General features: G+C 46.1%; 2 protein-coding genes across 2 annotated transcripts; one reads left to right on the forward strand and one right to left on the reverse strand.

Annotated features, from left to right (window-relative positions):
* Positions 1-279: 279 nt before the first annotated feature.
* On the reverse strand, positions 280-17687 carry PLOD1 (procollagen-lysine,2-oxoglutarate 5-dioxygenase 1). The gene is made up of 19 exons (XM_009906742.2): positions 17432-17687; positions 12955-13046; positions 12368-12504; positions 11288-11451; positions 10649-10761; positions 9048-9111; positions 7816-7913; positions 6915-7016; positions 6678-6809; positions 6286-6407; positions 5528-5632; positions 4958-5083; positions 4099-4240; positions 3462-3575; positions 3123-3188; positions 2668-2772; positions 2140-2286; positions 1714-1839; positions 280-1446 (listed from the first exon to the last, which is right to left on the reverse strand). Exons 1-19 carry the CDS (start codon positions 17511-17513, stop codon positions 1291-1293), a joined length of 2193 nt encoding a protein of 730 aa, XP_009905044.1. The 5' UTR covers positions 17514-17687; the 3' UTR covers positions 280-1290.
* Positions 17688-20320: 2633 nt separating this feature from the next.
* On the forward strand, positions 20321-24974 carry KIAA2013 (KIAA2013 ortholog). The gene is made up of 3 exons (XM_009906833.2): positions 20321-21436; positions 21730-22583; positions 23965-24974. The coding sequence occupies exons 1-3, from the start codon at positions 20443-20445 to the stop codon at positions 23989-23991; spliced, it is 1875 nt and encodes a 624-aa protein (XP_009905135.2). The 5' UTR covers positions 20321-20442; the 3' UTR covers positions 23992-24974.
* The last annotated feature ends 1540 nt before the right edge of the window (positions 24975-26514 follow it).

The following is a 26514-nucleotide window of genomic DNA, read 5'->3' on the forward strand; positions in this document are numbered from 1 at the left end:
TTTACCTAAGGACAACCACGGTGTGAATGCACTGCTTGTGAAATGCACTAGTCTGGCATAGCCAGAGCACAATGGTGTCGGATAAGCAGAGCAAGTACCTCCCAGACAGCTGCAGAAAGGCTTTTTAACCTTTCTCTCTCTAACCATGGGTCTAGTCTAGACAGATTTTTACACCTACCAGTTCAACCACAATCCACTTACCAACCATTCATTTCTGTCAGTCCCACCCCCACTGGAAAGTGTCTGCAGTGGAGTGTTTTGGCATCTCAATGATGCTTTGGCATCTCAAATAATAGAAATACTGAATAATTACTTCTGCTAAGTACCAGAGAAAGCTCTTTGATGGCCTCTTCAAAACAGATGCAAAGAACATTACCAAAAAAATGTCCCAGACTGGAATGAGTCCACCAAAGACCACTAGGACCTCTGAGGTGTTACTCCAGAGACTGGTTAGAGCTATTGACACTCTTTCATGGGACACAACAGAACCAATTTAGCAGCAAAGCCCTGACTGATCAAGTTGTTCTCAGCCTTCCCTTTCTCAGTTTTATCTATGCATACCAACATGGTCTGAATCAGTTTGGGTGCATTCTTTGCTGCACTAACAAACTTCAGTCTAATCCCAGAGGTGAAATACCATTAACACACCTTCCTTTAGCTAACTGTAAGCACCTACATTGCAGCTGCTGCTGCTTTGAACTTTGTGATACGCTTCCAAGGACTGCAAAGAGGTAAGGAATCAGATGATCTTCAGGCTCCTATTACCAAGTTTCATCTGGTAAGATATTTAACTGTTATGACTCCTGAAGTCAGCTCCCTGATTGGTTTATATTTAGGATAGTATCCAGGAATTATTGTCTAACATCCAGTCCTGTACATGCTGTGAATGAAAATGGAATGAAATGTGGATGAATCTCCAGCTACTTGGAGAGAGAGCTTGTGACTTGCCTCCAAAAAGTTACATTTCCAGTCCAAGAAAGCATTTTTTGTAAGGCAAACCAATCAGTGATGGTTCAAGTAAATCACATTTCCAAGCAACTTCAGATGAGGAGCAGAATCAAAAATGAAGGCACAGAAATCTCCTTCCAAATTCTACAGCAATATTCCTAGATATTATCTGCAGTATCAGAGAGGGAGATCTTCCAGTAGTGGAGTCTTAAAATACCAATAACAATCAATATCCAAATTGCTTTGATTAATGCCTTAGAAACTCTCAGCAGCATTCCCTGTTTCCACTCAAAGTCAGCAGTGAGCAGGGCCAGGGAAAGGTCCTTCCTGTGAAGCAGGGCTCTAGGGGTCAATAAAGGACACTGCAATATAACGGGTTCCTTTGGTGGTTGGAAGACCTTCATGATAGTGGGTCAGGCGTCCTGGGTGCATAAGGGTCCACCCTTTCCGTGGAGCTCGAATGGAGCAATTGTAGCGCAGGAACCGGCAGCCTCCTCCCTGATGGAAACAAAAAAGACTCAGCTAGGTAAATGCACCTCAGGGAAAGGGTCTCTGCTTTCTCCTGGCCACCCTTCTGAAAACGTTTGAAGGTGCTTGGGGAATTCTTCTGTGCTTTGATGCTTTGAAAAGTCCTTTTACCTTAGTCCAGTCATGAACTGCAATCCTTGGGGTGAATAAACCAGACACGGGTAAGGAAAGGGTCGTCAGCTGTCTGAACTGCTCAAGAGGCTGTACTACATTGCTGACATGCTGGCAAACACTCACCTCATAGTCTATTCCAACTCGGTTCAAAGCAATGTTAATGGTGAAGGTGGAAGCATCGTGATGGGGCATTAAAGAGGGCTGCTCGTCGGGTTTGTAGCGAACTACAAAGGCTAACTCAAACTGAGTCTGCAGGAGAGAAGAACAAAGTGCACATCTGTTAGAGAGCTACAGCAGTCCATGGCTATTGAGTTGCAGAGTAGGGTGCAGTATTTAAATTGCATCCCACTGCTAAGAGAGAAAAGCAGCAGTAAGGTAGGACAACGTCACTGGGAAATGGTGTATTTCCTGATGCATGTTTTTACGTCAAGCTCCAGTGTCAGTTTCTCCACACTGGGGAAGGGTATGCATATTGCTAGAGCATTCACAAAGCTGCAACTGGAGGAGGTGCTGAGCTGCCCACGAGTGTTGATATTAAGGTCCGTATACCTTGGTATAGTATCCTGGATACAGTTTCTCTGTGATGGGTGCAATGTAGTCCAGAAGAAACTTATACCACTCCCTTTCAAAACCAATTTGATTCATGTGTATGTCAATAGTTGGGACATTCTCATATCCTCCTTGTATTCTGCTGTCCTGAAATAGAATCATGAAAATACTCATGAGAACCTTGAACTTCAGGAATGAAACGCATTGGCTTTGGTAGCTACAAATAAATATGGTGTTTATTTATCAGAATTTTCAGAATGGAAAACTCTTTTCAGAAAATAATTTAAACCTAAACTACCAACGGAAAAGCTGAACACTGTAGCTTCAGAGGACACTAATGAGGATTCAGAAAAATTAATTCACATTTAAGACCACGAGCACAAGTCACAGCGTTAATCAGAAGCAAAATGAAAGTGTTGCCTCCAGTTTCCTGGTTTAACTCTGGGACCTAATGCCATCCTACAGCAGGCAGGGTGGCACTGCTGCCACCCAATATTCATGGACAATGAAGCTCCTGCTTTTTCTTACCGTGTTGTCACCTGTGGACCACTGGCCATAATGCTCCATTTCTTCCACCAGCTCATCACAGGCAGTGTCAGTGAATATGGGGAACCAGTAAACATCTGGGCAAGGCTGCAGAAAGCAGAGAGGTGAGAACAGCAGAAACCAGGACAGGTGGTTGAGGCAAAAAGAGTATGACCAAAGTGACTGTAGATTGAGTCAGTTTAAGTGGAAAGTAACTAAAATATTGAAGGTACAACTTTGTCTTTTGATTTATGTGCCCCACTTCGATTCAAGAGAGCTGGAGATGTACTTCTAGAAGAATCTGGCTCTAAAAATACTTTCAAGGACATTTTTCCTCTGGATTTGAAAGACTACAAAGTCATGCTGAACTGCTTGCATCCAAGAATGACAACAGCAATGACAAGTGTTGTCCTGATGCTACTGTCCCATTCTGATAAACAAGAGAGATGCTTTCTTACCATTTCTACCAATTTCCCTTTCAGAGCTGCTGTGTAGTTTTCATGGATGTACTTTTCTCTCCAGTCCTGCAGTTAAAAAAAAGCAAAGAAGTCATTTCAGTGGGGCCTGGTTGAAGAGGCAATGAAAGGCCACGTACTCCTGCAGCAGTATTTCACAGGCTCTGAAGGTCCGTATGTCATGAACCACATAAACATCCTCTCTTTAAATTCTGTGACCCTGCTTCTCATCTCATTATTACATTATCAAAAATCCTGGACCGTCCCTGTTGGTTAAGACAGTCATTAAATCTTCCTCCCATGCCATGTTGCTATGCCCGCTGAGCATGCAGGTTATCTCACCTCAGGGTTGCTGAATATTTGCCAGAGGTCATTGTGGAGATGAGTTGTCTGATAGTTCTCCAGGGACAGTATGTGTCCAAACTGGTACCTGTTTGTAAGGTACATAAAGACTCCCTGCAGGACAGAAGGAAAAACAATAAATCTTTGTTTCCAGAACTCAAATTTCTGTGAGACACTATGAAATACAAGCACTGAAGAGTTTCCCAGTGATGATGGCTCTGCCCAAGCTGTTGCTTTACTCATTTTTCTCCAGTTCATTCTCCATCCTGGGTATGAGGAACTTTGAGAAGTTACAGCCAGAGTCAATAATTCCGTGCCTCCTGTCAGCCAGGGTTGGAAGCAGAGCAGCTGCTGTGAAATCAGATTCTTCTTTCTTACCCTGTCAACCCCATTTAGAACAGCCCTGAGTAACCTCAACAGAACAGCCCAAGAAGAAAAGTGTTATCCACAGTTAGTGGTCTCTGGCTCTGCGTGGCTTCACAGCAATCTCACACTGTTCCAAGCCTGCACAGCACTGAATAATGCCAGTTCATCCTGTCCCATGCCCTGGCAGAGCTGAATGCCTTGGAACTGTTTTGTTTTGTCACCTCCACCACAGCACGCAGCGCTCCCCTGCCAGCTGCTCTCCTTGACTGACCTGATTGCGAACGTTGTGGCAGAAAGCCATGTCAGCATCCAGCTTGCCACTGTGGAACAGGTCTGCCTGGTCAAGCTCTGCTCGCAGAACCTTGGCTTTAACCATGTAAACGCTGCTGATGTAGGGAACATTCCAAAGCCCACTGAAACACAGGGGTAGGAGAGTAAGACTTGAAATGCCACCAAGACAGAAATGCTGGACTTGCCAGGATGGTAGATAGCACTGGGGTATCAGCCAGGCTTGCCCAAATGAACCAGCTGAGAATAGTAGGGAGAAACCATACCAACAGGGATTATCATTCCAGGGGGAAAAAAAAAAATAAATCACTTGTATTGTCCAGAACTTTTAAGCTGCACAAATACTAGAACACTGTGAAAGTAATTCATTGCTACTGTGTGCTCCTGCTAGGGAATAATTAATGTTTGAACCTCTTCCCAGAGAGATCAACATTTATTTTTCCCAGTGATTTAAAAAAACCCTGAACTAGCCAAAAGAGCATAAGCTGATTTCCAGCATTTATGGCACATATCAATGGCCTAAAAAAACCAGAGAGGGCCTCCCTGTGAATCTTCCTTTCAAGGAAAACGATCTGATAAAGATTAAACAGCACTTTGCAGGATTTTAAGGATCACACTAACCATAATCCCTAGATAGGAAAACATGCCATGAGTAAAATGAAGTGATTTCAGCAGTCAGGACTCTCAAATCCATACTCTGATCACAAGATAATCTGTCCAAAGTATGTTATCATCTCTGCTCAGAGAAGAACATCGAGGAGCTTCCAAATGTGAAGCTTCTTTTCCTTTTCTATACACAAAGATAGGTATTACATCAGCAAGAAGACCCTTTGCATACTCACACCCTCCGCCTTTGAACAATATCCACGTAATCTTCTGAGCGGGCGTAGTATCCGTCAGGGCTCAGTGCTCCCCAGAAGTTTGACCACAGCTTCTCATGACGGCTTACCAGTGGGGCAATCACCAGCCTGTGAGCACCAAAGAAAAAGGCAGTGCAGGACAGGATGTTACCACAGGAAGAAAAGGGAAAGTTACAAAACACAGGCCCATAGAGTTAGATTCTCCCTCATGCAGTTGCTGCTGCTGTTAACTCTGTTGTGGTAAAATTCCCCCATTCAACTGCATCCATTCACAAACCCCCATTCAACTGCACCTCACAGCAGGTCTCTTAGAATTCAGTTATGTTCTAGTGATTACATAAAGACAAAACTAGGGATGATTTGCATCCAGGGCCTAAAATCCAGGGATTACAGCTACAGTAAAAAAACCCCAAACATATAAGAAGTGTTTGTCTAACACTCCATCTCAGACACTGCTCTCCTAGTGCCTTACATGTCTCAGTGACAAATGAGCTCACTGTATTCTTCATGTGAAAGATGGCCAGTAAGGATTGCTCAAACCAAAGAACTCACTTGTTCTGTTCAATGAGGAGCCTTAGAGTCTCTGTGTTCTTCAGAACTATCTCAGCATCCAGGCTAAAGTAATACTCACAGTCAGGATCCTTTCTGCATAAATCCCTATAGCCAGAGAAGAAGAAAAGTCACATCAAAATACTCCAAAAACAGAGAAGACAGAACACCAGGAACTCCCACACCTTGTAGTCCAAAGGTAATTTTCTGAGTAACATCCCCAAGGGCTAGCAGAGTACACACACGTAAGATTCAGGATCCAGTAGCAGTCAGTGGGACATAGCCAAAATCACAGTTAGCAAACAGTTTCCTCAGCTCAGAATGAAGAAGTTCCTGTTTATGGTTGGCCCAAATCCAAACCTGAGTTCACAGAGTGACCTGACCACAGACAGGAAGATACTCTGCCACTAGCTGTTAGTCTTACTACTACATTCCTGCTCTTCAGAGATACAGGTATGTATTTACTGTGCTCTGTGTCTGGGCACATACACTGCTTTATGAAGGTGGGAGGTACAGGGCTACCTTCTAACAAAGCAAAGAACCAGAGAGAGCTTTGTTTCTGAAAATGGAGAAAGGGAGCTGCTATGCAAGATGATTTTTTTTTTTTTCAATATGTAATGGACATGGGGAATAACATGCTAGGAAAATGGAAAGAAAAGGGTGACTGAAAGAAGAAAAGCATCCACTTGACAGTGATGATCCTCAGCAAAACCAGACTGCCTCAGTCTGGACAAAGGCTGACTTCCATCAGGTTCACTTACATCCCCAAGTTACGTGCTTCAGCATTCTCCATCTCATCATCTGGTCCAACCACTTTAACAGCAAGATATTCTTTGCCATGCTCTTCAACAAAAGAGTCCACATCCATCAAGTGATGTTCTTCCTGTGCCAAAGGAAAAAAGGGAAAAGAAGGTAAGATGGACTCATCACAGGCTGCTCAGCCTCCTGTTCTTGAAAATGCCAAACCAGATGAGCAACAGCTCTTCCCACTTCTAGATCTTTACAACTGGATGGAGCTATAAGTGTCATTGCAGGTAAATGCTGGGATTAGAGAGCCTGGAAGTCTAGCCAAAGGTTGGAAAGGTGCCTAGAGCACAGAAGGTAGACATTTCCCCCATATTTCCTAAGACCACTGCAAGACAGCTTTACTTACACTGTTGTGAATGAAGAGCTGGATTCGTTGTTTTGGGTAATGAAGGTTACGAAGCCGCAAGAAAAACTGGGAGAGGAATGGGGTGGGCTGCTCGATGAACACACCAATCAGAATCATGGGCAATGCCTCATCCTACATTCAGTGAGAAAAGAAGTGGTGGCTCGTGTACCACATCAGACATGTAAGATTTCATTGTAATTGTGACACTTGAGAGCTCAGGAGAGACATCAGCCTTACCTTAAACCCTGTGAGGCTTCGCAGACCTTCATCACACACAGTGCAGCCAGTCTCAAATGTCCATATCTGAGGGATGTAGTTTCCCAGGTAGTTCAGCTGCAGCTGCAAAAGGCAATTTGCCATGTTACACATCACAGGACAGGATAGATTTTTTGGGTCCACCCCTGTGGCAATGCCAGCGACGAGCAGTGTGAGCAATCTGGCAGTGTAGGCCTAGAGCCTGACATGGTGGTAGACCATGCTCAGCATAAGTGCAGAAGGGGCTAGCAGTGTAGCAAAACAGTGCTGTGCCTGCAGCATGTAACTAAAGGAGGACACTGGTAGCTATAAACACAGAAAGTTATCTTGGAACAACAGGACACACAACTGCATCAACAACCTCGTGTGTCATTAGTAGTTGGACCAATAATCTATAATAGAGCGGTGTGTGGTCACTTGTGGGAACCAATGAAGCTATGCCAACGAGGCTCTCCGAGTTTATATAAGCTACAGAAGTTCCCTTGATACGCACTTCTTTCCCTTCTTCTTTGCTTTACTTTACTGTGCTATACTCACTATGCTCACACTATAGTCCTACAATACTGGAACAATAAAGGAACAACACTCGATCATATTGGTCGTCTGTATTGACTCCAGTCTCCGTCGCAATACACCCCCAGTGTAAGATCACATTCCTTCATTTACCTTCTTGGACTAAAGAATCTGAAAAGTAGGACAGCCTGAGGGTCCAATTACATACTGATCTTTGAACCAGACTCATCTTGCTGCTGGAGACCTGGACTATTCATTGTTTCTCAAATATAAATGCACACAGGGGAAGTCAATATATGGGAAGACAGTCACCTGCTACCCTTGAGCTGAAAGGGTCACAATGCCACAGATACACAGGACAGCCACTTACCTTCGTGGGTCCATTGCCATGAATCACCACAGGCAAAGTGTCATATAATAAGTTTCTTGCTCTCACTCTTGAGTTTTCAAACTTCAGAACTACCTCATCTGGAAATGACCATATGCCATCATGTTATCAGAGGAAGGCTTTTATTGATAAATAGCAGCACAATGCTTCATTTCCACTGAACAGCTTCTGAAAGAAGGGATGTGGATAACCATGCACAAGTAGTTTTAAGGGCTACACACTATATCTGGACAGAAGAAAAAATTGTACAGAATAATCCTGTGAGGTGATAGGAGGATAGCTGGGAAGCTGGAAAAAGAATGCAGCTTGCTAAGTTGACAAATATGCCTTCTACTGGGAACTGGCAGAAGCCACACTGAAAGTCTTTCAAAACTGGCATAAACAGATCGTGCAGTGAGGAACTGATGTTTGATGGCCAGGAAGGGCTCAGGCTCTTCTCACCTAAGCTTCCTGTGCACCTGTTGTCTCTTTTTCACCCCTGATGAAAGTTCACCCTCCTGGTTGTGACCGTTTGAGGCTGTGGAGATCATCCAAGATGTCTCTTCAGCACAACCACACACAATCCATTGGAAACCAGACTAGTACAGATCCAAGCTTCAGTCTGTCATTGCTATAACGAGCACAGGAGCCAAAACCTACTCTGTGGTTACAACTTTTGGCCGGACTGGGATAATGATGGAGTGGTGCAAGACTACAGGTAGAAAACATCAGGCAGGAGTGTCAGGAGAGTAACTGAGTCACTTCTGCCAGGAGAAGCAAAGTCAACCAATGAGCAGGTCAGAAGCCTGGTATGGACAGAGAATGCTCTCAGGCAGTATCTGCTGCATCTCACCTTCTGTGGCATTCCATACAGTTCTGAAGCGGAAAGACAGGCAAGCCCTAAACAGGGCTGTGTGTTACTACTTGCACTGGAAGTCCCTCCCAGTTCCAGTCCCCAAGGCTAATGCAATCTAGCATGCCTGGAGATCAAAGTGACAAGGAGGTGTAAAATGGAAAACCCAACCTGCATTCCCTCAAGTAAAGAGGGAACTGCAATGAGAACCCAGTTGGTCGCAGTGCAATTGTAAATACATCCAAAAACTCTGGCAGAGGCTTTTCACTGAAGCTTACTCTGCAGGGACAGGAATTTCTGAAATTTAATCTCTTCAGTCACAACTTTAAATCTGGTGTCAAAATGCAGTTGCATTCCAGGGAGAACAGACTCTTCATCTCACCTAATGCTCCATTTAGGTTTTGGAAGATTCGGCTTCTTTGGTCTAGACTGATGTTGATACTTTCCTTTTAAAAAATGAGATAAAGAGCCTCAATTAGAATACAAGTGGGCATTCATTCTTTTACATGTAAGAGACCCTATGCTGAGCAGAGATCTATCACCTTCCAATAACTATTTTCATACTCCCCAAGCTTTAAAGCCTAAAACTCTCCCAGCTAATCCTCGTTTTCACTTGAATCTGGCACAATTTGCCACTTTCTAAACCAATTTAAACATCTTCTACTAGGGAAAAGCACACAAATAAACATTTTAGAGCTGCTGTGGGTGTGCCAATAATAACATGCAGTGTATGAATGAAGCACACTTGTAGCAGAGTCATATAAAACCTACATGTAACATGCAGGAATGCCAAGATAGGACAAAAATCTGCTGTGATGAGAGTTTTGTTGCCATCTATCCACAGGGCAAGTGTTGCCTCAGGTAGAGGTGTGAAAGAAGAAAACAGTAAGGGTGCCAGGCTACTTGTGCAATCTTTGTTTTCATCCCCTCTGCAAATCACACTCTGACTGGATTTTTGTCAGACTAAAATCCAGCCCTGACTCAACAGAGTTCAGTGTCCCTTCAGGCATCCACTAAGATTGATTACTGGAAAGGACAGCAGGGTGCTAACATCCGCTGTCTGAATGCCAAGTCAGTGGAATTACTCAGCCTGTGTGTGGCACGGGGCCAGAACTGCAGATGAAAACATTAAAGGAACTGTTGATGTTAAAGGACCACAGGCCATATTCAGAGGAAGTGAAAAATGTGCAGCTGTTCTGAATTTTTTACCAGCCCTGCTGGTAAGAGACTGCAACTCCTTCTCTAACCACTCTGAAAGCAGTTTCCTCCTCACTTGACTGTTGTTCCTAGTTCCCATGCATTTGTGGTGTCCCCAGGGGCCACAACTGCACTGAGCAATGCAGAACTGGGCAGGGACAACAGAAGAGGAATCACCCTGTGGGCTGGATGATTCAGCCAGAGCACCACACTGTGCTGGAATGGCAGCGCCTCAGTGTCCACTCCAGGCTTCTCTATGATGCTCTATGTGTTGTGCTACGTAGGCTGATGTAGATTTTGTTGTCCAGAATCTGAAGGTCTTTGCTGAAGGCAGAGAGAGCCTCTTTGCTCCAGAAGACCTACAGACTGTGATGTGTATGGTCCCTGTCTTGTGGCTAAAAGGGCTGTGAACTTCTATCCATTTCATCATCTCAAATCTGCTCAGGCCTCATCTGCCCCTTTAGCCAGAATGTACTTCAGGGCCAGGTTGGGTACCTCCAAGTCAGCACTGCATTCTGCAGGGAAGATACACACCTGGAGTTTGGCTTTCACAGCCCCTGGGAGAAGGCCGATTAGTTCTACCACACTCTACAGCATTAAACATTTGCACATGCAGACACTGGTATGAGTTTCCAGTAATAGTCAATATATATTTTACTTACAAATTAATATATATTTTACTTTTAAATTAACTTATTTTACTGTCAACAGGAACACTGCATGGAAGATTTGACAGCAGTGCTTCTCAGATAACTCCTCCAAATCCCAAAACCTAGCTACACTTACTCTTTTTTCTGGATCCAAGAAGATATTGGTATAGAAGAGCTGGTCACTATCATCATCCTGTCCTTTCCACTCTTCCACAAGCTTCTTCAGGTTTGGAGCATAACCTATGAAGCCTGTGGGAATGAACATGGAAAGGTGTTCCAACACTACTCCTCTATACACATACTCCCAATTCTTTCAGGGAGTCTCACTAATCCTGTGAAACACTCTGCAGAGTACAACACTGCTGCATGGACACACTAGCTCTCATCAAAGGCATGTTTAGACTGCACTTCTCAACACGTAATGACATCAGTATCAAACCTGTAATATTCTTCCCCAGAAAAGCTCAAATACCCACACCCTGAATGACAAGTCTCACTGAAAAGGGAGCAGGTTTCTACCTTTTACTGGCAATTCACAGCTACATCCCTTCCTGTAGGTAAGACAAGAGCACTGCAAGTCCTTCCAGTTATATGCAGAGCTTCAGGTTGCACTCGATGATCTCAAAGCTCTTTTCCAACCTGGTTAATTCTATTCTATCCTATCTTCTATAAAGATGCTTTCCACACTTGGACCCTTGCTTCTTCTTCCAAAGGCCTTCTAAATAGGAAGAAAAAGCTGAGAGAGGTTCTCAGCTGACAGAAGGTTCTGTCTTACCTCCAGAACCCAGGAAGCGCTTTCCATCTCGCACCTGAGGGTACTTGGCTTCCAACTTCCTGTCAGGATAGATGTAGTTCTCTGCTGAGAAGACCACCTTGCTCTTGGCTTGTTTGAACTTCTTCAGCAGTTCTGTGGGGCCCGAAGCAAAGAGGACATCATAGCTAGAGGAAAAGACAAGAAAGGGGCAGAAAGGAATTGAAAGAACATATCAGCATGAAAAGTTTCTAGAAACAGCAAACTCATTAAGAATCACTCCCTTTCAGTTCTGCTTCCCAGACTATACAGGCCATGCTTTTTACATCTTTTAGCATCCTGCCACTCTCTGATGAGCTCCCTGAAGATCTTCAGGACAAAACTATCCTGGACACTAGTCACTGGATGCTGCACTCCAGCCCCTGTCTCTCCAGTACTGGGTCAAACTGACTAATTCCCAGGCAACACTCTCAGAATGAGACTTGTGTTTTCTGCAGGAGGATTTGCAAACTTCGGGCTCATTTTGGTGAACAAAAAATTACTCATTCCAGAGATGAATCATCTCACACACAGACACCCAGACCTGCAAAATATGATCTCCCTGCCATGGGAGCCAGAGAGAGATACAGAGACCCCAGCCTGTTACTGGGCACATGAAAAGACACTGAGACTCCCAACTGTCCTTCTCCCTCTCTGCATTTCTCTGGCAGACTAATTCTTCGGCCTTGGTTCTCAGGTTTGTTTTTCAGCCTGCTTCACCTTGTAAAACAAGTAATTCTGGTAAGAAAGGCTTGCCTAGATCCACAAATATTGCTGCTCATTCTCTGCAGAGGCAGACAAATTCCACCCTGGCAGAAACAGGTACAATGCTATCAACTTTATGCAGGAGTTGGAATTAGCCTCTTCTGATCTGACCTTCCCAACTGCCATGGATTCAGCTCTGAGCAATTCTCAGGCAACTGCAGAGAATTCAAGGGGGGGCAAAACCAGAGGAGGTCTGCACACACCTTCCAAAAGCAATCTCTGCAATTAATTTATTCTCAGTAAGAACCTGTCAAACAGCCTTCTGGTTCAGTTCATGGCAAAAACTTTCCAACCCATTACCTTTCTACAAAAAGGATGATTAAGTCTTCCTTATCCGCATACTGCTTCAAAGCAGACTTCAAGAGACGGACCTTCTGCCCACCTCCTGCTGGCTTCTGGTCATCTCCACCCTGCCATTCCTCATCCAGCCCCAGCACCTAAAGAATGACAGGCACAGGGTCACTTTCCCAGCAAGACTCAGAGGAAAGGACCAGAACCCACAAGCTTACTAGTCTTGATAACTCCTAGTGCAAATCATCAGCACCAGAACAGCTGGACTAGGTGTATTTGGCAACTCTTGAGCCATTCTCTGGGATGGGCAGAGTTACAGGTAGCACTGGAACAAAGCACTCTCAGCAGCAGGGACAGCAGCACATGCTGTACTGTGTGTTTTGGCATTGCAATGGAAAAGCCACACGGAGCTCCCTTCAGCAGGAGTTATGGAGCTCATCTCCAGCCAGCACTCAGGATGGAATCAGAGACTGCTACAGAGTAGAGCCAACTGAGTACACGTGTCCTCTCAAGCTTTTATTTAACCACTTTGTGGCCAAGACTCCAAACTCCAAAATTCCCTTTGATCAACCACCACGGAGGCTGCTAGCCAGCACCTGGATTTTGTAGTTGAAGAACTGGGCTGATCTTTTGAAGCGCTGGAACCCCTCAGTCTGCTTGGTGGCAACAGTAAGGACCAGCAGGTTTTCTGCAGACAGGAGAAAGCACAAGAGACACATTCAGCTTGCATTGTTTTCACAGCCAGCTGTTCCATACCTAACAAAGAGGCTTTAGTATCAGATACTGACCCAAGGTATAGATCAACAGTTTTAAAAGTACTTGGCAGATTTGACAAAGGGAAGTGAAAATCTAACCACTAAGAAATAAGGAATGCACTGGGGAAGTCACTTTAATTAGATCATGAATCCATCAATAGCATCCAGTAGCCCCAGGTTTTGTGCACAGTCACAGCTGTTCATGGAAACAGGTTACATCTGTTCTATGGGACATGAGAGATGTCCAGGTTCATTTCAGATCAGGCATGGAGGTAGTCTAGCTGTGGAGCTACCATATACTCCCTAGGAGAAAACAGCTTGCTTACGCCTCACCCTGCTATCCCTGCATTGTACGATATTAAGCACTCTAGGTGTTCTCATTACCCACAAAACTTCAATCTCCCTCAGGAGGTAAAACAGCTTCAAATTCTACTGAGTTGCTGCCTGGATTTTCTGGAGACCAACTCATCAAAGATTTTTAGAAGGAAAAGAGGAAAGTGTGGATGCAGGCAATGCTTTACTGGAGGAACTAACATGGAGGAACTATCACAGAGGACAGAACACAGCAAAGGTGCCCTCAAATCTAGTGTTTGCTTGAAGAATCCCAAACTAATTGCAGCTACACAGGCAAGACTGTTCCTTTGCAGCAGAGCTTAGAACTTGGTCCTGGGTACAAAATGAGAGATTATGTAAAGATACAATTGCATTGCCTGAGTTATGAGCTAGAAAAAGAAAAGACAATGTATTAAGTGGGGGTTTTTGCCCTGCTATTGAAAGCTACAGTTCTCTCCTCTCACACAGAGCATGAAGGAAATGAAACTTGAAGATAAAAAAACCAGACCTACTACAATATGCCCATTTGGAAGTCATCCATTTAGTCCTATTGGCTTCCTGGTCCCCACACAGCTGCTTTTCTGTCACTCAGCACTTACTGAATGTAGGGAAGAGCAAAATTAGGCTGAATGTTATTATTCACCCTCCATGGCTGCTCCAATTTTCTGCCACATTCCTGAGGTGTTCTCCAGCTTTTTTCCTACATACACAACATGAATTCTACCATAACTCCTTATTTGCATTCTCCTCCCAAACTTTACTCTTCATTTGCAGTCTCTTAAAAACAACAAAGATAAATCCTGAAGTTCTCTTTCAGAAGTTTCTCTACACTGCCACTGGAATACTATTTTTTCTTCAGTGTAATGATTAAATGTTGTACTTCACCTTAATGCTTCTGCTTGTATAGGCTCTGGCAACAGGGCTTAAATGCAAATCCTGGCCATCTGATTTTACCATCAGAAAATACCAGGACAAACTGAAAGAACATTTTCTTGGCTGGATCAGGCCTCTTTTGGAACAATTCTTTTTCAATGGATGTACCAGATGCATCTTCCTAGGGTACCCAAAGTGATATTCTGTCTAACCTTAGAGATCTGGGAGCTAGAGTTTGAGATGGACCTGACAAAGGCCACAGAAGTACAAGACTCCCAAGTTAGGAAGAGAGCTGATGTTCCCAAGGAAATTCCCCAAATCCTTTACCTGCATCAGAATAAAAAGAGGGGAAAGAATGTGAACAGTCAATGGAAGGTCAGCTCTAATTGTAATTTTGTTAGACATCCACACAGACAGACAAGGGATTGATAAATAAAACAATATGGATCCTGCATCTGTGCAGTTTTTAAAGGCAGATTTTAAGACACATGAAGTGCATTCCTAACCTAGCTCCTCCAGCACACTCCAGTGCCTTGTGTCCTATCCAGTCAGAGGGTGCACACAAATGAGTAAAATATGTATCTCCTCAGGGAACACATTAAAGCCATTGAAGTTTCCAGCCATGCAATGGCATGCAGAAAACCACAGCAGCTCTGAGCAGGTGAAGACCATACTGCCAGTGAAGGGGGGGGGGGGCAAATGTGGGCTTGCCAGAGAGGAATGTGAAGACAAACATCAAATTCTAGGATCTGAAAGGAGAGAAGAAAGCATCTGATAACGATAAAAGAAGGAAAGAAAGAAAAGAGCATGACTGCTATGCAACTGTTTCAGCCCAAATTCTCAGGCATCTCACATTAAATAAATCCTCATTCATTTCATGTTGCCACCCCAGGAAAGCAACAAACTGTTCATGATGTGACTGCCAGAAGTTTGCTGGACAAGCTGTGAGAGCCAAAGGCTCACAGGGGTGAACAGGGAGAGGTGGGCTATTTTGAAGACAGAAAAGGTTTCACTGTGCAGGGCGGGAACTCACTGGAGCATGGAAAACCAGCACAGAGAAAATTACCCTCCCCAGCAGAATTCCATAGTACAGGACTGGTCTGTGGGGGTAGGACTCAGAGATGTGAAAGTCAGGTTTTGTTCTGAGAAATCTCTGCAGTGTCGAGAGCTTTGCATCCCAAGAGACATTCCTGCAGCCCAGTAGTAGAAGCTTGTGTTGACCTGTGCTGCCTCCATTCCTTCTCCTTTAACCCTTTTTTCTCTTTCTCAAAGATTCTGCTGAACCCTTGCACAGCTCAGAGGTACTTCCAGAGTCAGAGCAGTAAATCCTTTCAATTCCAGTATCAGAGGCAGGCATTCTGAAACCTCCAGAAGCAGATTCATGCTTTCCTAATTTTCCATGTCATGTTACCTTTCATATGTAGACTGTGCTGTGAAGCTGAGCCTCCTGTGCCCAGAGACTCCTTGAGCCACGCTAACAATTAGAAAACGTATAAATATGTTGAATTATGATATAGCTGCAAAATATCAATGCCGTGGTCAACAAAGCAAGCACTGGACTAAGAACCAGGGGAGCTGGTCTGTACTGGTGTGCAACAAGGAGCCAATGTTGCTATACTTCTGGTTTTTACCACCTGTAGACTGATGATAGAGGACTACCACTTCTGTGAGGGTTTTCAGCACTGTAGATGAAAATGATCCTGTAGGGATAAAGCACTGGAAGAGGGACTCTGAAATCAACACCACAATGAAATGACTGGGTGGATTTCTGTGTTTTACAAAGAGTAAACATCAGTGACAAGTTCAGTAACGAAAAACTGTAGAGTTATTTACTTCTGCCCTGACTCTAGAGGAAAAGCTTGCTGCAGATGCATTTTAGGACAAGGAATGAACCTATCCCTAGGCTGTGCTTTGGGAAATCTTACTGTGCTGCTTCCTGTTCAGACAGTGTCTAAGAAAATGCCATTCATACTAGGATCAAATAGAAAAAAATCAGTGCATAATTTACTAGTGGATAAAACAACCTCTGGATGAAATTCTCATTTACCACATTTGTAAAAAAGATTTAATCAACTACAAGTAACTCTGCTTAGTTAGAGCTTCTGCAGAGATGTAAATGAACATACAAGAGAGGAGAGAGGTATTGTTATTCTCATACTACTCCAGGGAAGCTGAGGTACAGAAAAAGCATTTTTTCTTCAAGCCACGACAGAGGTGACAGGTTCAGAAAGCAATTAATTCCAAACCCTTCCTCCTACCCAGCAAGCCTCAATCTCTTTTCCCAGCACCCACACCTCTAGTGTGTTCTAAAACCTTACAAAAACCATGGAATGTTTGGAGTAAGGAAGGCAGGATAGCTCAGTGAAATGTCTTACTTAGATTTATCTGAGTTACCCTAAATGCTGCAGTGATTTTGCCTTAGTTATGTCACTATAGCTGAAGAACTCTCAACACTCCCATGAATACACATGAACTGCATGAACTAAGATACACAGTATAGGTAATTACACCAGAATCACATACTGTGAAGGGAAATGTGCTAGGGAACAAGAGGGAATCTCCTGTTAATTGCCACTTCTCTAATGAAGACAGAGATAATTATCCGAGCTTCCTGGCAAAGTGACAGTGCATGAACCTCTTTGTCAGCCTGGCTGACACTGCTGCTGCCCTACCCCTCTACTCTTCAGGACGCCGTTCATATGGGGACAGACTGGGGTTATTTTAGGAGCACCCCAGATCTCAGGCCAGCCTGAGATCAAACACCCTCTGTAACCTCAGTTCAAAAGCAGGATGGGCTGACCTAGGTGGGACATATCCCAAGGGACCGCAAGCATTTTACTGGGATGAAATGGAGTCCAAGGCTTTGCCTCGCACAACTCAGTGCTGTGTCTAGTAACCGGAGAGCTCAAGAAGCATGTGCAGAGGACACCCACGCCAGACTGTGCCCTGCCTCCGAAGTCGGCAGCAGGCTCCAGCTGCTGCCCAGGGGCTCGGACTCTGCTGTGGGCACCGACCTCCAATGCCTTTGAGCTGGACCGGGGCGCTGAGGACAGCAGTGGACCAAACACCGCTGTGCCCGTCCGTCAGCCTAGCTACCAACCCCCCCACTCACCTTCTTGCTCTGAGGCACAGCCGCCCTCCGCTCCGAGCAACGCCAGCACCGCCCAGGGCAGCAGCACCGCCTGAGGCACCATGGAGACGACTTCCCCGTTGGACCCCGAGCCGGGAGCCGAAACCGACCGGGAGCGCTGCCTGAGGGCCGGACCCGGCAGACGGCAGCTCTAGAAAGCTCCGGGGCGGCTGGAGCCTGTGCCACGCACCAGACCCGCCCGGCAGGGACGGGCGGAGGAAGCGGGGAAACGACGGCTCCTCCTCCCGGGCCTGCCCCGGCCCCCGCAAGAGGCGGGGAGGCAGCTGGGGCCGATATGGGAGAGACAGTAGGAAGTTGTGCGGTTGAGGCTTGTGCAAAGCACAGGAACATTCCCGCCTGTTGCTGGAACGCAAAGCTTGGGGGGTTTGGTCCCGGAGCTGCAGCAACTTTAGCTGGGGTGCGGAGTCCAGCAAGCCTTGCTGTGGGGCACTGAGCAGTGGGTCTGCAGAGGAGGAGACGTGCAATAAGCAAATAATAAGTGAGCTTGGGTAGGAGGGCTCGCTTTCTGGTCAGGCTCAGTTAGTGCTGGGCTACATCTAGTCGACATAGTCATCAAGTGTGGAAAAAAGGCAAAATAAATGGATTATGGACACATCTGGAATCCTTCATGAGACTAATAGCTTCTTTCCACCTGTCGCCTCCTGCACTTCCTTGGCAAAGACAAAATGTGCTGCAGTCTTACAGTTAGTCTCCTGTACTAACTGGTTTTATATTTCTCTCTTTCTCCTTGTGCTGGGTCTTCTTACTGTAGCCCTGATGGCTGGCCCCACATCTTTCTCTAGTTTATTCTGCCTAACTCTGAGACCAGACAAGATATACCAGTCTTACAAAGTCACACTTTTTAAAATAATAGTTGGGGTTAGGGTTATTTTTATGCTGCAGTGAATGTGAGACTTTGACACAGGGAGACCCTTTAGAGCCTGTAGAACACCAGACAAGGAGCCACCACCATGCCTCACGTGAGGCCCTGAGCAACACATTATTTCTGCTGAAGCAAATACCTAGAAAGCCACTGTGCCTCTTTCTTAGGCATTGTGTATAATTAACCCAATTCTGGTTCCATTAATCAGGTCTGCTGTTTTCTGTCAGTAAACTACCCATTTAAATTAACAGAAATAACAGATATTATGGGATTCAGATTTTCAACCCAAACCCAAGAACAGATGATATTAGAGGAGGAAAAAAAGGCATGTTAAGAGGGCCACACTGTAGCAAATTAATATTCTTCATGCTTTGTAACAGCCTCCTCTCAAAAAACTACCAATTGTGTGTTCACTGAGCACATTCTTGAGTGTTTTGAGAGCACTTTTGTTTCGATTCCTCCTCCCCAGAGCAGGAATTCCCTCATAATTACCAGGCAAATGGAACAGGCCTCATGCTCAAACGATGTACTACAGGCAGCAATCCAAGGGAACACTACTGCTTCCTAAGATGGTGATTTCAGGAAACTTCCTTTAGCAAAGCTGCCAGTTTCCCTAAATAAAAGAGAAAAGAGACTTCAGTACTCTGCAGGCCCAGAAAAAGCCCCTGTTAAATCTTGAACAGCCTCAACAATTTAAGGCAGGAGCAACAGCAAAGGTAACCTGCCCCTCACCTTCAAACCTCAGGCTGAGAGCTGTGTGTTTTAAAAAGGGCAAATTTCTTATCCTACTGAAGTTAAATCTCTCCTTTCTAAAAGCAAAGGGGGGGTTGCACATTAGAAATTATGAATGTGCCATTATTTATACTATTTATACTCAGGCTGTCCCTGTTTGACAGCTCCGTTTGCGTTCTGCAGTTATGCCAACCCAGCAAGCATTTTTTTTTCTGCTTCTATGTTTGCACTGCTTTGTGTGCTCTGGCTGGAGCCGGCTGCCTGTCATTTTAAACAGGGGCAGCTGCCAATGCAGATGTTGCAATGAGTACGTGCAACACGTGCTCCAAGTAGCTACTTCCTAAAAACTGAAAGGATCAGCGCTCAGTTTTTAAAGCAGCCTCAAGGCACTCCAGGCCTTCTGAGAAAACACAAGCCCCTCTGAAATGTGCAAGAAATAGGATCTCACTCAGCATTTTTACAGACTGTAGGGTACCTCCCTGCCTCCAAATCAAATAGCTCACATGCAGGAAAAAGTTAAGTGTCTGCTCCCCTTCCCTTAGCTGGTTCACTGCCTCTACTTGGTCAGGAATTTCACTCTCCATTTTAACCCCCAGTGTTGCTGTATGGCATGCTACTGTCTCCAGATAGCTGTGGTGGAGTACGAACCTTTCCGTGGCTTGAGTCCACATCTAAGTCACACCATAAACTCTGCTCGATAGAACTTGCTTTTCCATACACGGCTCTGCTAACAGCAGCAAATTGCCACTGGCAACACAGACACACAGACACACACACCCGCCCCAGGCCTGCTCCACATTTTGCATCGGTACAGTGCCCCCCGAGCGGGAGAGACGAAATCTCAGCCGTGCGCTGAAATAAGGCTTGATCTGCCGGCTGACATTCCAGGACACGGTGCCGGGAGCTTCCCGGCCCTCACTCTGCGGCAGTGGGGAAGGGGCAGGGACAGCGGCGGGCCTCGGGCCCATCCCACAAATCCGCCATTAGCCCCGCTGCCTTCAAGCAGGCCCCGGGGCTTCCGCCAGGCTTTCCACGAGACCACCATTGGCCCTGCTTCTCTCTACGCCGGAGGCTGAGAGCCTCGGGCCAATTGCCAAAGTAAGTGTGTAGGAGGCAAGAGCGTAGCCTAGAGCTAAGTGGGCGTCACATCTCCACGGCGGCAGGGCGGGCCAGGCCATGTCTCGCCGCCAAGCCCCTCATAGGGCGGTGCTATGTAGCTGTCGCAAAGCGTCGCAAAGCACCGCAAGGCGCGGCGCTTCCGGGCAGCGGCGATGGCGACGTGAGGGTCGCTGCGCCGCGGCGGGATCGGGGCTGGGGAGCGGCCGCGGTGGGGGCCGGGGCCGCGGGACGGGACTCCCGCGCCGCCCCGCCGCCGCCCATGTGGCTGCAGCAGCGGCTGAAGGGGCTGCCGGGGCTGCTCTCCAGCAGTTGGGCGCGGCGGCTGCTGCTGCTGCTGGCGCTCCTGCTCGTCGCCTACTGGTACCTGGGGGCGGTGCGGCGGCGGGGCGCGTGGCGGGGGACTGAGCCCCGCGGCCCTGCCGCCCTCTGCTTGCAAGCGGCCACGGGCGCCTGGAGGGCGCAGGCCGAGCGCGGCGATGCGCTGCCGCTGCCAGAGGAGGCGGCTGGGGCCGGCGGGCCGGGGCCGGGGCCGGGGCCAGGGCCAGGCCTGGCGCTGGCGGGTAACGGCTTCCTACTGCTGGACGTCGCCGCCGGCCGCCTCTGGGTGTCGGCGGCAGGATCAGGCGGCGGCCCGGCGCTCGCCACCGAGTATCCGGCGTTGGTGCGGCTGAGGGCACTGGGCGGGCGCGGAGAGGCGCGGGCGGTGCTGGCGGCGCTGCGGGACGGTGCCGTGCGCCGGGTGCGCTGCGTCCAGACCGGTTCCGGGACGGGCGCCGGGGACTGCGTGACGGTGCGGGAGGAGGTGGTGGCCCACCGGAGCCGGCCGCATCTTTACCTGCAGCGCATCCGCATTGCCAACCCCACCGAGCGGGTGGCTGCCTTCGAGGCTTCGGCCCCAGCTTCTGCACCCTCGCTGGGTGGCCGCTTCGCCACCAGCCTGGAGAAGGTGGAGGAGAGGCAGTTCCTGCTCTCTTCCGGTCGGCTGCTGCTAGCTGGGAGCCCCAAGGTGGTGCTTATGGTGGTGGCTGCCAAGAAGTTGGTGAGCCGGGTGCAGGTTGCACCCAAATCCCAATTTGACGAAACCATGCTGTCTGTGGTGTACACCTCAGAGCCCATTGAGGTCTCCAAGCTGGAGGAGACCTTCAGCAAGCTGAGGGAATCAGCAAAGAAAGAGATGCTGGAGGTGATGCAGATGGGAGTGGAAGATCTTTTCCAAGAGCACCAACAGACCTGGTCTGACCTCTTTATTTCAGGTAAGGAAAGTGATGCTCAATTTCCAAAGGGTTGCTTTAGAGGGAAGGTGAAAGCTCAGTGACCTGGTTCCTCTAGAGTCTCTGCTTTTCCTGACTGATTTGTCTTGGGACCAGGATGCATGTTGTGGGACAACGAAACAGTGTTCCTGGGTCAGAACCCAGAGTATGTTACAAAAGTGGAGTGTTCCTTACTGCATAAAGGGAATGATAGAGGAAGAGTTCTAATCCTAGTTCTGGATGCCCAGGCTGTCATGGCTTCAGGAGTTTTACTGATTTGTTTTCTTTGATTACAGGGGTTGAAATGAGAAAAATCACAGATTTGCATACACCATCCAGTGAGACTGTTAACATGACCCTCTACTATGTGCTGTCAACCATGCCAGCTCCTCTGCTAGATCCGCTCATTAGCAGTGAGGACAGAGAAAAAATGGAAGCCAGCTTGAACTATGCTGACCACTGCTTCAGCGGCCACGCAACCATGCACGCAGAGAACTTGTGGCCAGCAAAGCTGACCAGTGTCACCCAGGTCTTGCAGCTCTCAGACCTGTGGAAGCTAACTCTCCAGAAACGGGGATGCAAGGGGCTTGTGGCAGCTGGAGTCCATGGACTTATGCAGGGAATGGTGCTTAGTTTTGGGGGTCTGCAGTTCACAGAAAACCATCTTCAGTTTCAGGCTGACCCTGATGTACTTCATAACAGCTATTCCTTGCGTGGGATCCATTACAACAAGGACTTGATTAATCTAGCTGTTCTGCTGGATGCTGAAGGAAAGCCTTTCTTGCATGTGTCTGTGAAATTCCAAGACAAGCCAGTTAGACTCTACGCGTGTGAGGCAGGCTGTATGAATGAGCCTGTGGAGCTGACCTCAGAGGCGCGAGGTCATACCTTCCCCGTCATGGTGACTCAACCCATCACACCACTGCTTTATATATCGACAGATTTGGTCCACTTGCAGGACCTGAGACACACACTCCATCTAAAAGCTATTCTAGCTCATGAGGAACACATGGCCAAGCAATACCCAGGCCTGCCCTTCCTGTTCTGGTTCAGCGTGGCCTCCTTAATCACATTGTTTCATTTATTTCTGTTCAAACTCATCTACAATGAATATTGTGGGCCAGGAGCCAAGCCACTCTTCAGGAGTAAGGTATAAGGCTGCTGCTTCTGGCTGCTGTCCACTGAGTGTTGTCAACCTGATTTTCTGTTAGCTGTGCGTAGGGAGGTTCTGTCTTGGACTGTGAAGGTCTTCAGTCTCTTGTAACAAGCGATCTGTGATCTCTTCTTGCAAGAAGTAGGGTTATGGCAGGGATTAGGAACAAAAGAGAAATCTGTTGTCTGCCCTTAAACATCTGTAAGGCTGCAGTTGAGGGCAGGCACAGCTTTTTTGTCCTTTTCCCACACATTGGTGCAGGACATTGCTTGTTTCTAAGCCAAAAGTTGCAGCTGTGTCTGTCATGAGATGATGTTTCTTGTTATGCAGTATCAGAGTGCTCTGGAGAGCTGCTGTAGTTGTCTTTACTACTGTGTGGGAGATGTGCACACTTGTCTGCCTGGTTTGAATGTCACACAATGCTAGCTGCTGTTCTTAAGTAAAGGTGCTGACTTGTTTGGACTACTGGTCATAGATACACAGACACTGTGCAGCTCCTCCATCAAACCCCATTTACTGCCATTGTTTTGGGAAGGTGCTGCTCCCACTCAGATAAAATACATAGCTGTGTTAAGAAGAGTACTGAGTGCTTTTCACTGTCAGGTGGAGGTTCTGACTTCAAGCTCTACTGCATCTCACTTGGGTCTAAAGAATTGGAAATTCTTGTTTTGAGTTGCCTTAGAAAACTTACTTGCTAGTAAAAGCGTAGCACAGAATTAGACAGTGATTTCTGCTCTTATAACTGGTACCTTCTAGTTGCTTGTTGGAGCAGAAGTGAAAAACAAGAGTGCATTTGCTGTGTGAGCTACCCATGTTATTCAGAGGCGTCCCTCCCGAGGGCTGAATGAGTTAAATGTAGTTTGTGTTTAAAAAGTAAATAAGAAATTAAAATGGACATAGTGAAATAGAGATAGCAGAGGAGAAGCTCTACCTTTAGACTGCCCTGTTTTTCCAAACTATAAAAGCAAACTGAATTTTGGCTAGCTAAGGCTAAGCTTGACAGTCAGTATGTAAGGGGCATTTAAAGTCAGTTAGCAAGTTTCCCCTCAGCTCACTGGCACTGTAATGCTGAGCACTGGGGATCAGCCTGACCCCAAGCAGACCTGAATACCTGTCATCCATTGAAGGAATGAGAGTGGAAGGTGCTTGTGGCTTGACATCTCACCTAGGAAGAGGTAGATTTGTATATCAAAGACAACTGCAGTGCAAAAAGCAGGAAGCAGTGAGGTGATTGTTCCAGTTATTGTGTATACAGCTGTGCCCTGACGTGTGCTTGATAAAATTATGTCTTTTTTTTCCACTGGTATCTGGTTGCCTTTGTCATCTACAAGACATGCCTTCTGCCTTTTACAAAATGACTTGTTAACCATTACTGCAGGTGACTGTCCCTGATGCCACCCTCTGAAAGCCCAGAAGCTACACAGCTACACTCCAGGGCTGACCTAATGCCTCTTCCTTCTTGGTACTGGAAAGAGCCTCACAGCAGTGAGTGTACAGCAAACAAGTCTGTTGCCTCATTTTAATTTCACCTGCCTAAAATGAAGATAATGCAAGATTTGATTCCAGAAACAGGGATGAAGTGGAAACCAGCTGAAGCTCAGAATCTGTAGCAGGAAGCAAGATGTGAGGTGTTGGAATAACACCCTGGCTCATTAACTGGATGGGACCATTCCAGTGTCCAAGTGAACTTGGTCCTGCTTTCAGCCTCCATTTGCACAAGACATCTGACCATTTTGCAGCTGAGAACAAGGACTTTTTCAAAGCAACAATCCTTTTGTGCCTTGTTGAGAGGAATCTGAGACTTGGAAGGTGTAGTTATTCAAGAGTTCACTCCTGAAGCTTGTGTAACAGATGTTTCTTTTTCCTTGCAAGCAGTTCCCTAAGAATAATCCACTTGGTGAGAATACTTGAAGATATCCTGAGTCCTTTGATACTCTGATTTGATTTTTACAGGCAAATACAGAATGATGATTCCATGCAGAGAGTTAACTAGAAAACTGTAATGAAACTTCCTTTCTGGTATACATTTTTTAATTTATTGCTTGGGGGGAGGGAGAGATTGTTAATAATTTTGCCTCCACTTTGGTAGCAAGGCAGTCAGTTGAGGTGTAGATGTTTAAGTGCTGGTAACAGGGTTTCAGCCTTCATGATTGTAGAGTGCAAAACCAATTTAATTGAATTGTTTCCTGGATTTACACTTGGAAATGCTGATCTGCAGGTTTCCTCTTCTAAGCATACTGAGACTTTGTGAATTGATTTGTTTTGGCTGAGGAGGAGGGGGGGAGACATCCACTTTCTAGTGATGTAAAGGACATTTGGTTTTCAAATACCAAAGCTGTTGTTTCTAATTAAATATCTTTCAGTCCAATCTGATCACTTGAGTGTGGTGGTTTTTTGTTTTGGTCTCTGTTCTCTCCCTAGTTAAGCCCCTGCTTGTTTTATAGTACATCTGTGGCCAGTACTGACTACAAAAGTGCTTGGAGTAAAAGGAAATACACCGTGGAAAATAATCTATAAATGGATCTAAGCTGGGAACAGACATTTTGGAAGGCACAGTAATAGAATCACACAAGGTGGTGGCAGTCTCCATTTCCCTAGCTTTATATAGCCTTGTTCTATCTTGAGGCATGCAGGCCAAGCTTTAGATTTAAGAAAATAAACAAACCTGGGCAATAATCAAGCAGCAAAGTGAATGGCCACCCAGCAAGGAAGGAACTTGGCATGTTTTGAATATTGAAAATCCAACCAACACACCCAGGCCTGCTGGCTGAGGGGCAGTCGTGGGGAAACACTCCACAGCAGAGTGTTTCAGAAGCTCCCTGCTCATCCCTGCAGGTCTCTTGCCTCCCTTGCCTGTTACTATCCAGAGGGAGCTCCTCAAGAGGGCACAGATGCCAGAGGCATCTGGGGATTTGCTGCTTGCTAACAGCAACATTAAACAGCAGCTTGATCTCAGCTTTTTGGAAGGCTCTGGTTTGGTTTGTAGGTCCTGTGCAGGTCTGGTTACAAACTTGGCATGATGATACTTGTTTCCATTCCAGTAACTTTGTTCCCTAAGCGTGGCCTGCTTTGTAGGACAGAGATGTTTGGTTTGTAAATAACCAGTAACAGCTCCTCAGACGAAGCCTGATAGAAATATGACACAGGATGGAAAATTCCCATAGTAGAAGGAAAAAAAAAAGAAGCAAGAGACCCAAGGAGAAGTTCTGATACCAAGTCATTGATCTCAAATCTCCATAACAAATTGGGATGCTTTCTGTTGTGGCAGCAGCTCTTTGGTGATTTAAATGGCTGCTCGTTTGGTTTGTTCATTGGTCATGAGCATTTTTACACCCTCGATCTGCTTCCTAACCTGTGGTATGATTTAGTGTGAGCTTGTTAATGCTCATCTGCAGTGCTACAGGAACCCTATGCCAGGGATGTGCTACTGATCAAAACAATTAAATAGGAAAGAATCTGTCTGGCTTACCACACCACACTACACCAATGTTTCTCTGTCATGGACAGCTGGTTCTTTGCAGTGCTTGAAATCTCTTCCACTTCAAAGTGATTACAGTAAGTAAGTACTGAATGCTGAAACACAAGTAACTTACCTAGGGTAGAAGAGAGAGGTTTTCAGTCAGTTCCAATTGGCAGTTGCAATTCAATTACAAAACAAACCAGGACAAAGTAGAATTTAAAGCAATCATAGAAACATAGAATCATACAACAATTAAGGTTAGAAGGGGCCCTCCAGAGATTGTCTAAACCATGACATGTCTGAATCTATCAGACACTTACTGCTGACATACCACCAAGTGCTGGAATAATTCAACATTTTCCTTCTGAAAACACCTTTGGGATGAAGTTTCAAGGCAATGAGAAAGCAAACAGCTGCTACAAGTAATACGCAACTCAGCTGGAGCTTTACGTAACCAAGTTCTTTATA

This window comes from Dryobates pubescens, chromosome 33, assembly GCF_014839835.1.
Source record: "Dryobates pubescens isolate bDryPub1 chromosome 33, bDryPub1.pri, whole genome shotgun sequence".
NCBI classification, from domain to species: Eukaryota; Metazoa; Chordata; class Aves; order Piciformes; family Picidae; genus Dryobates; species Dryobates pubescens.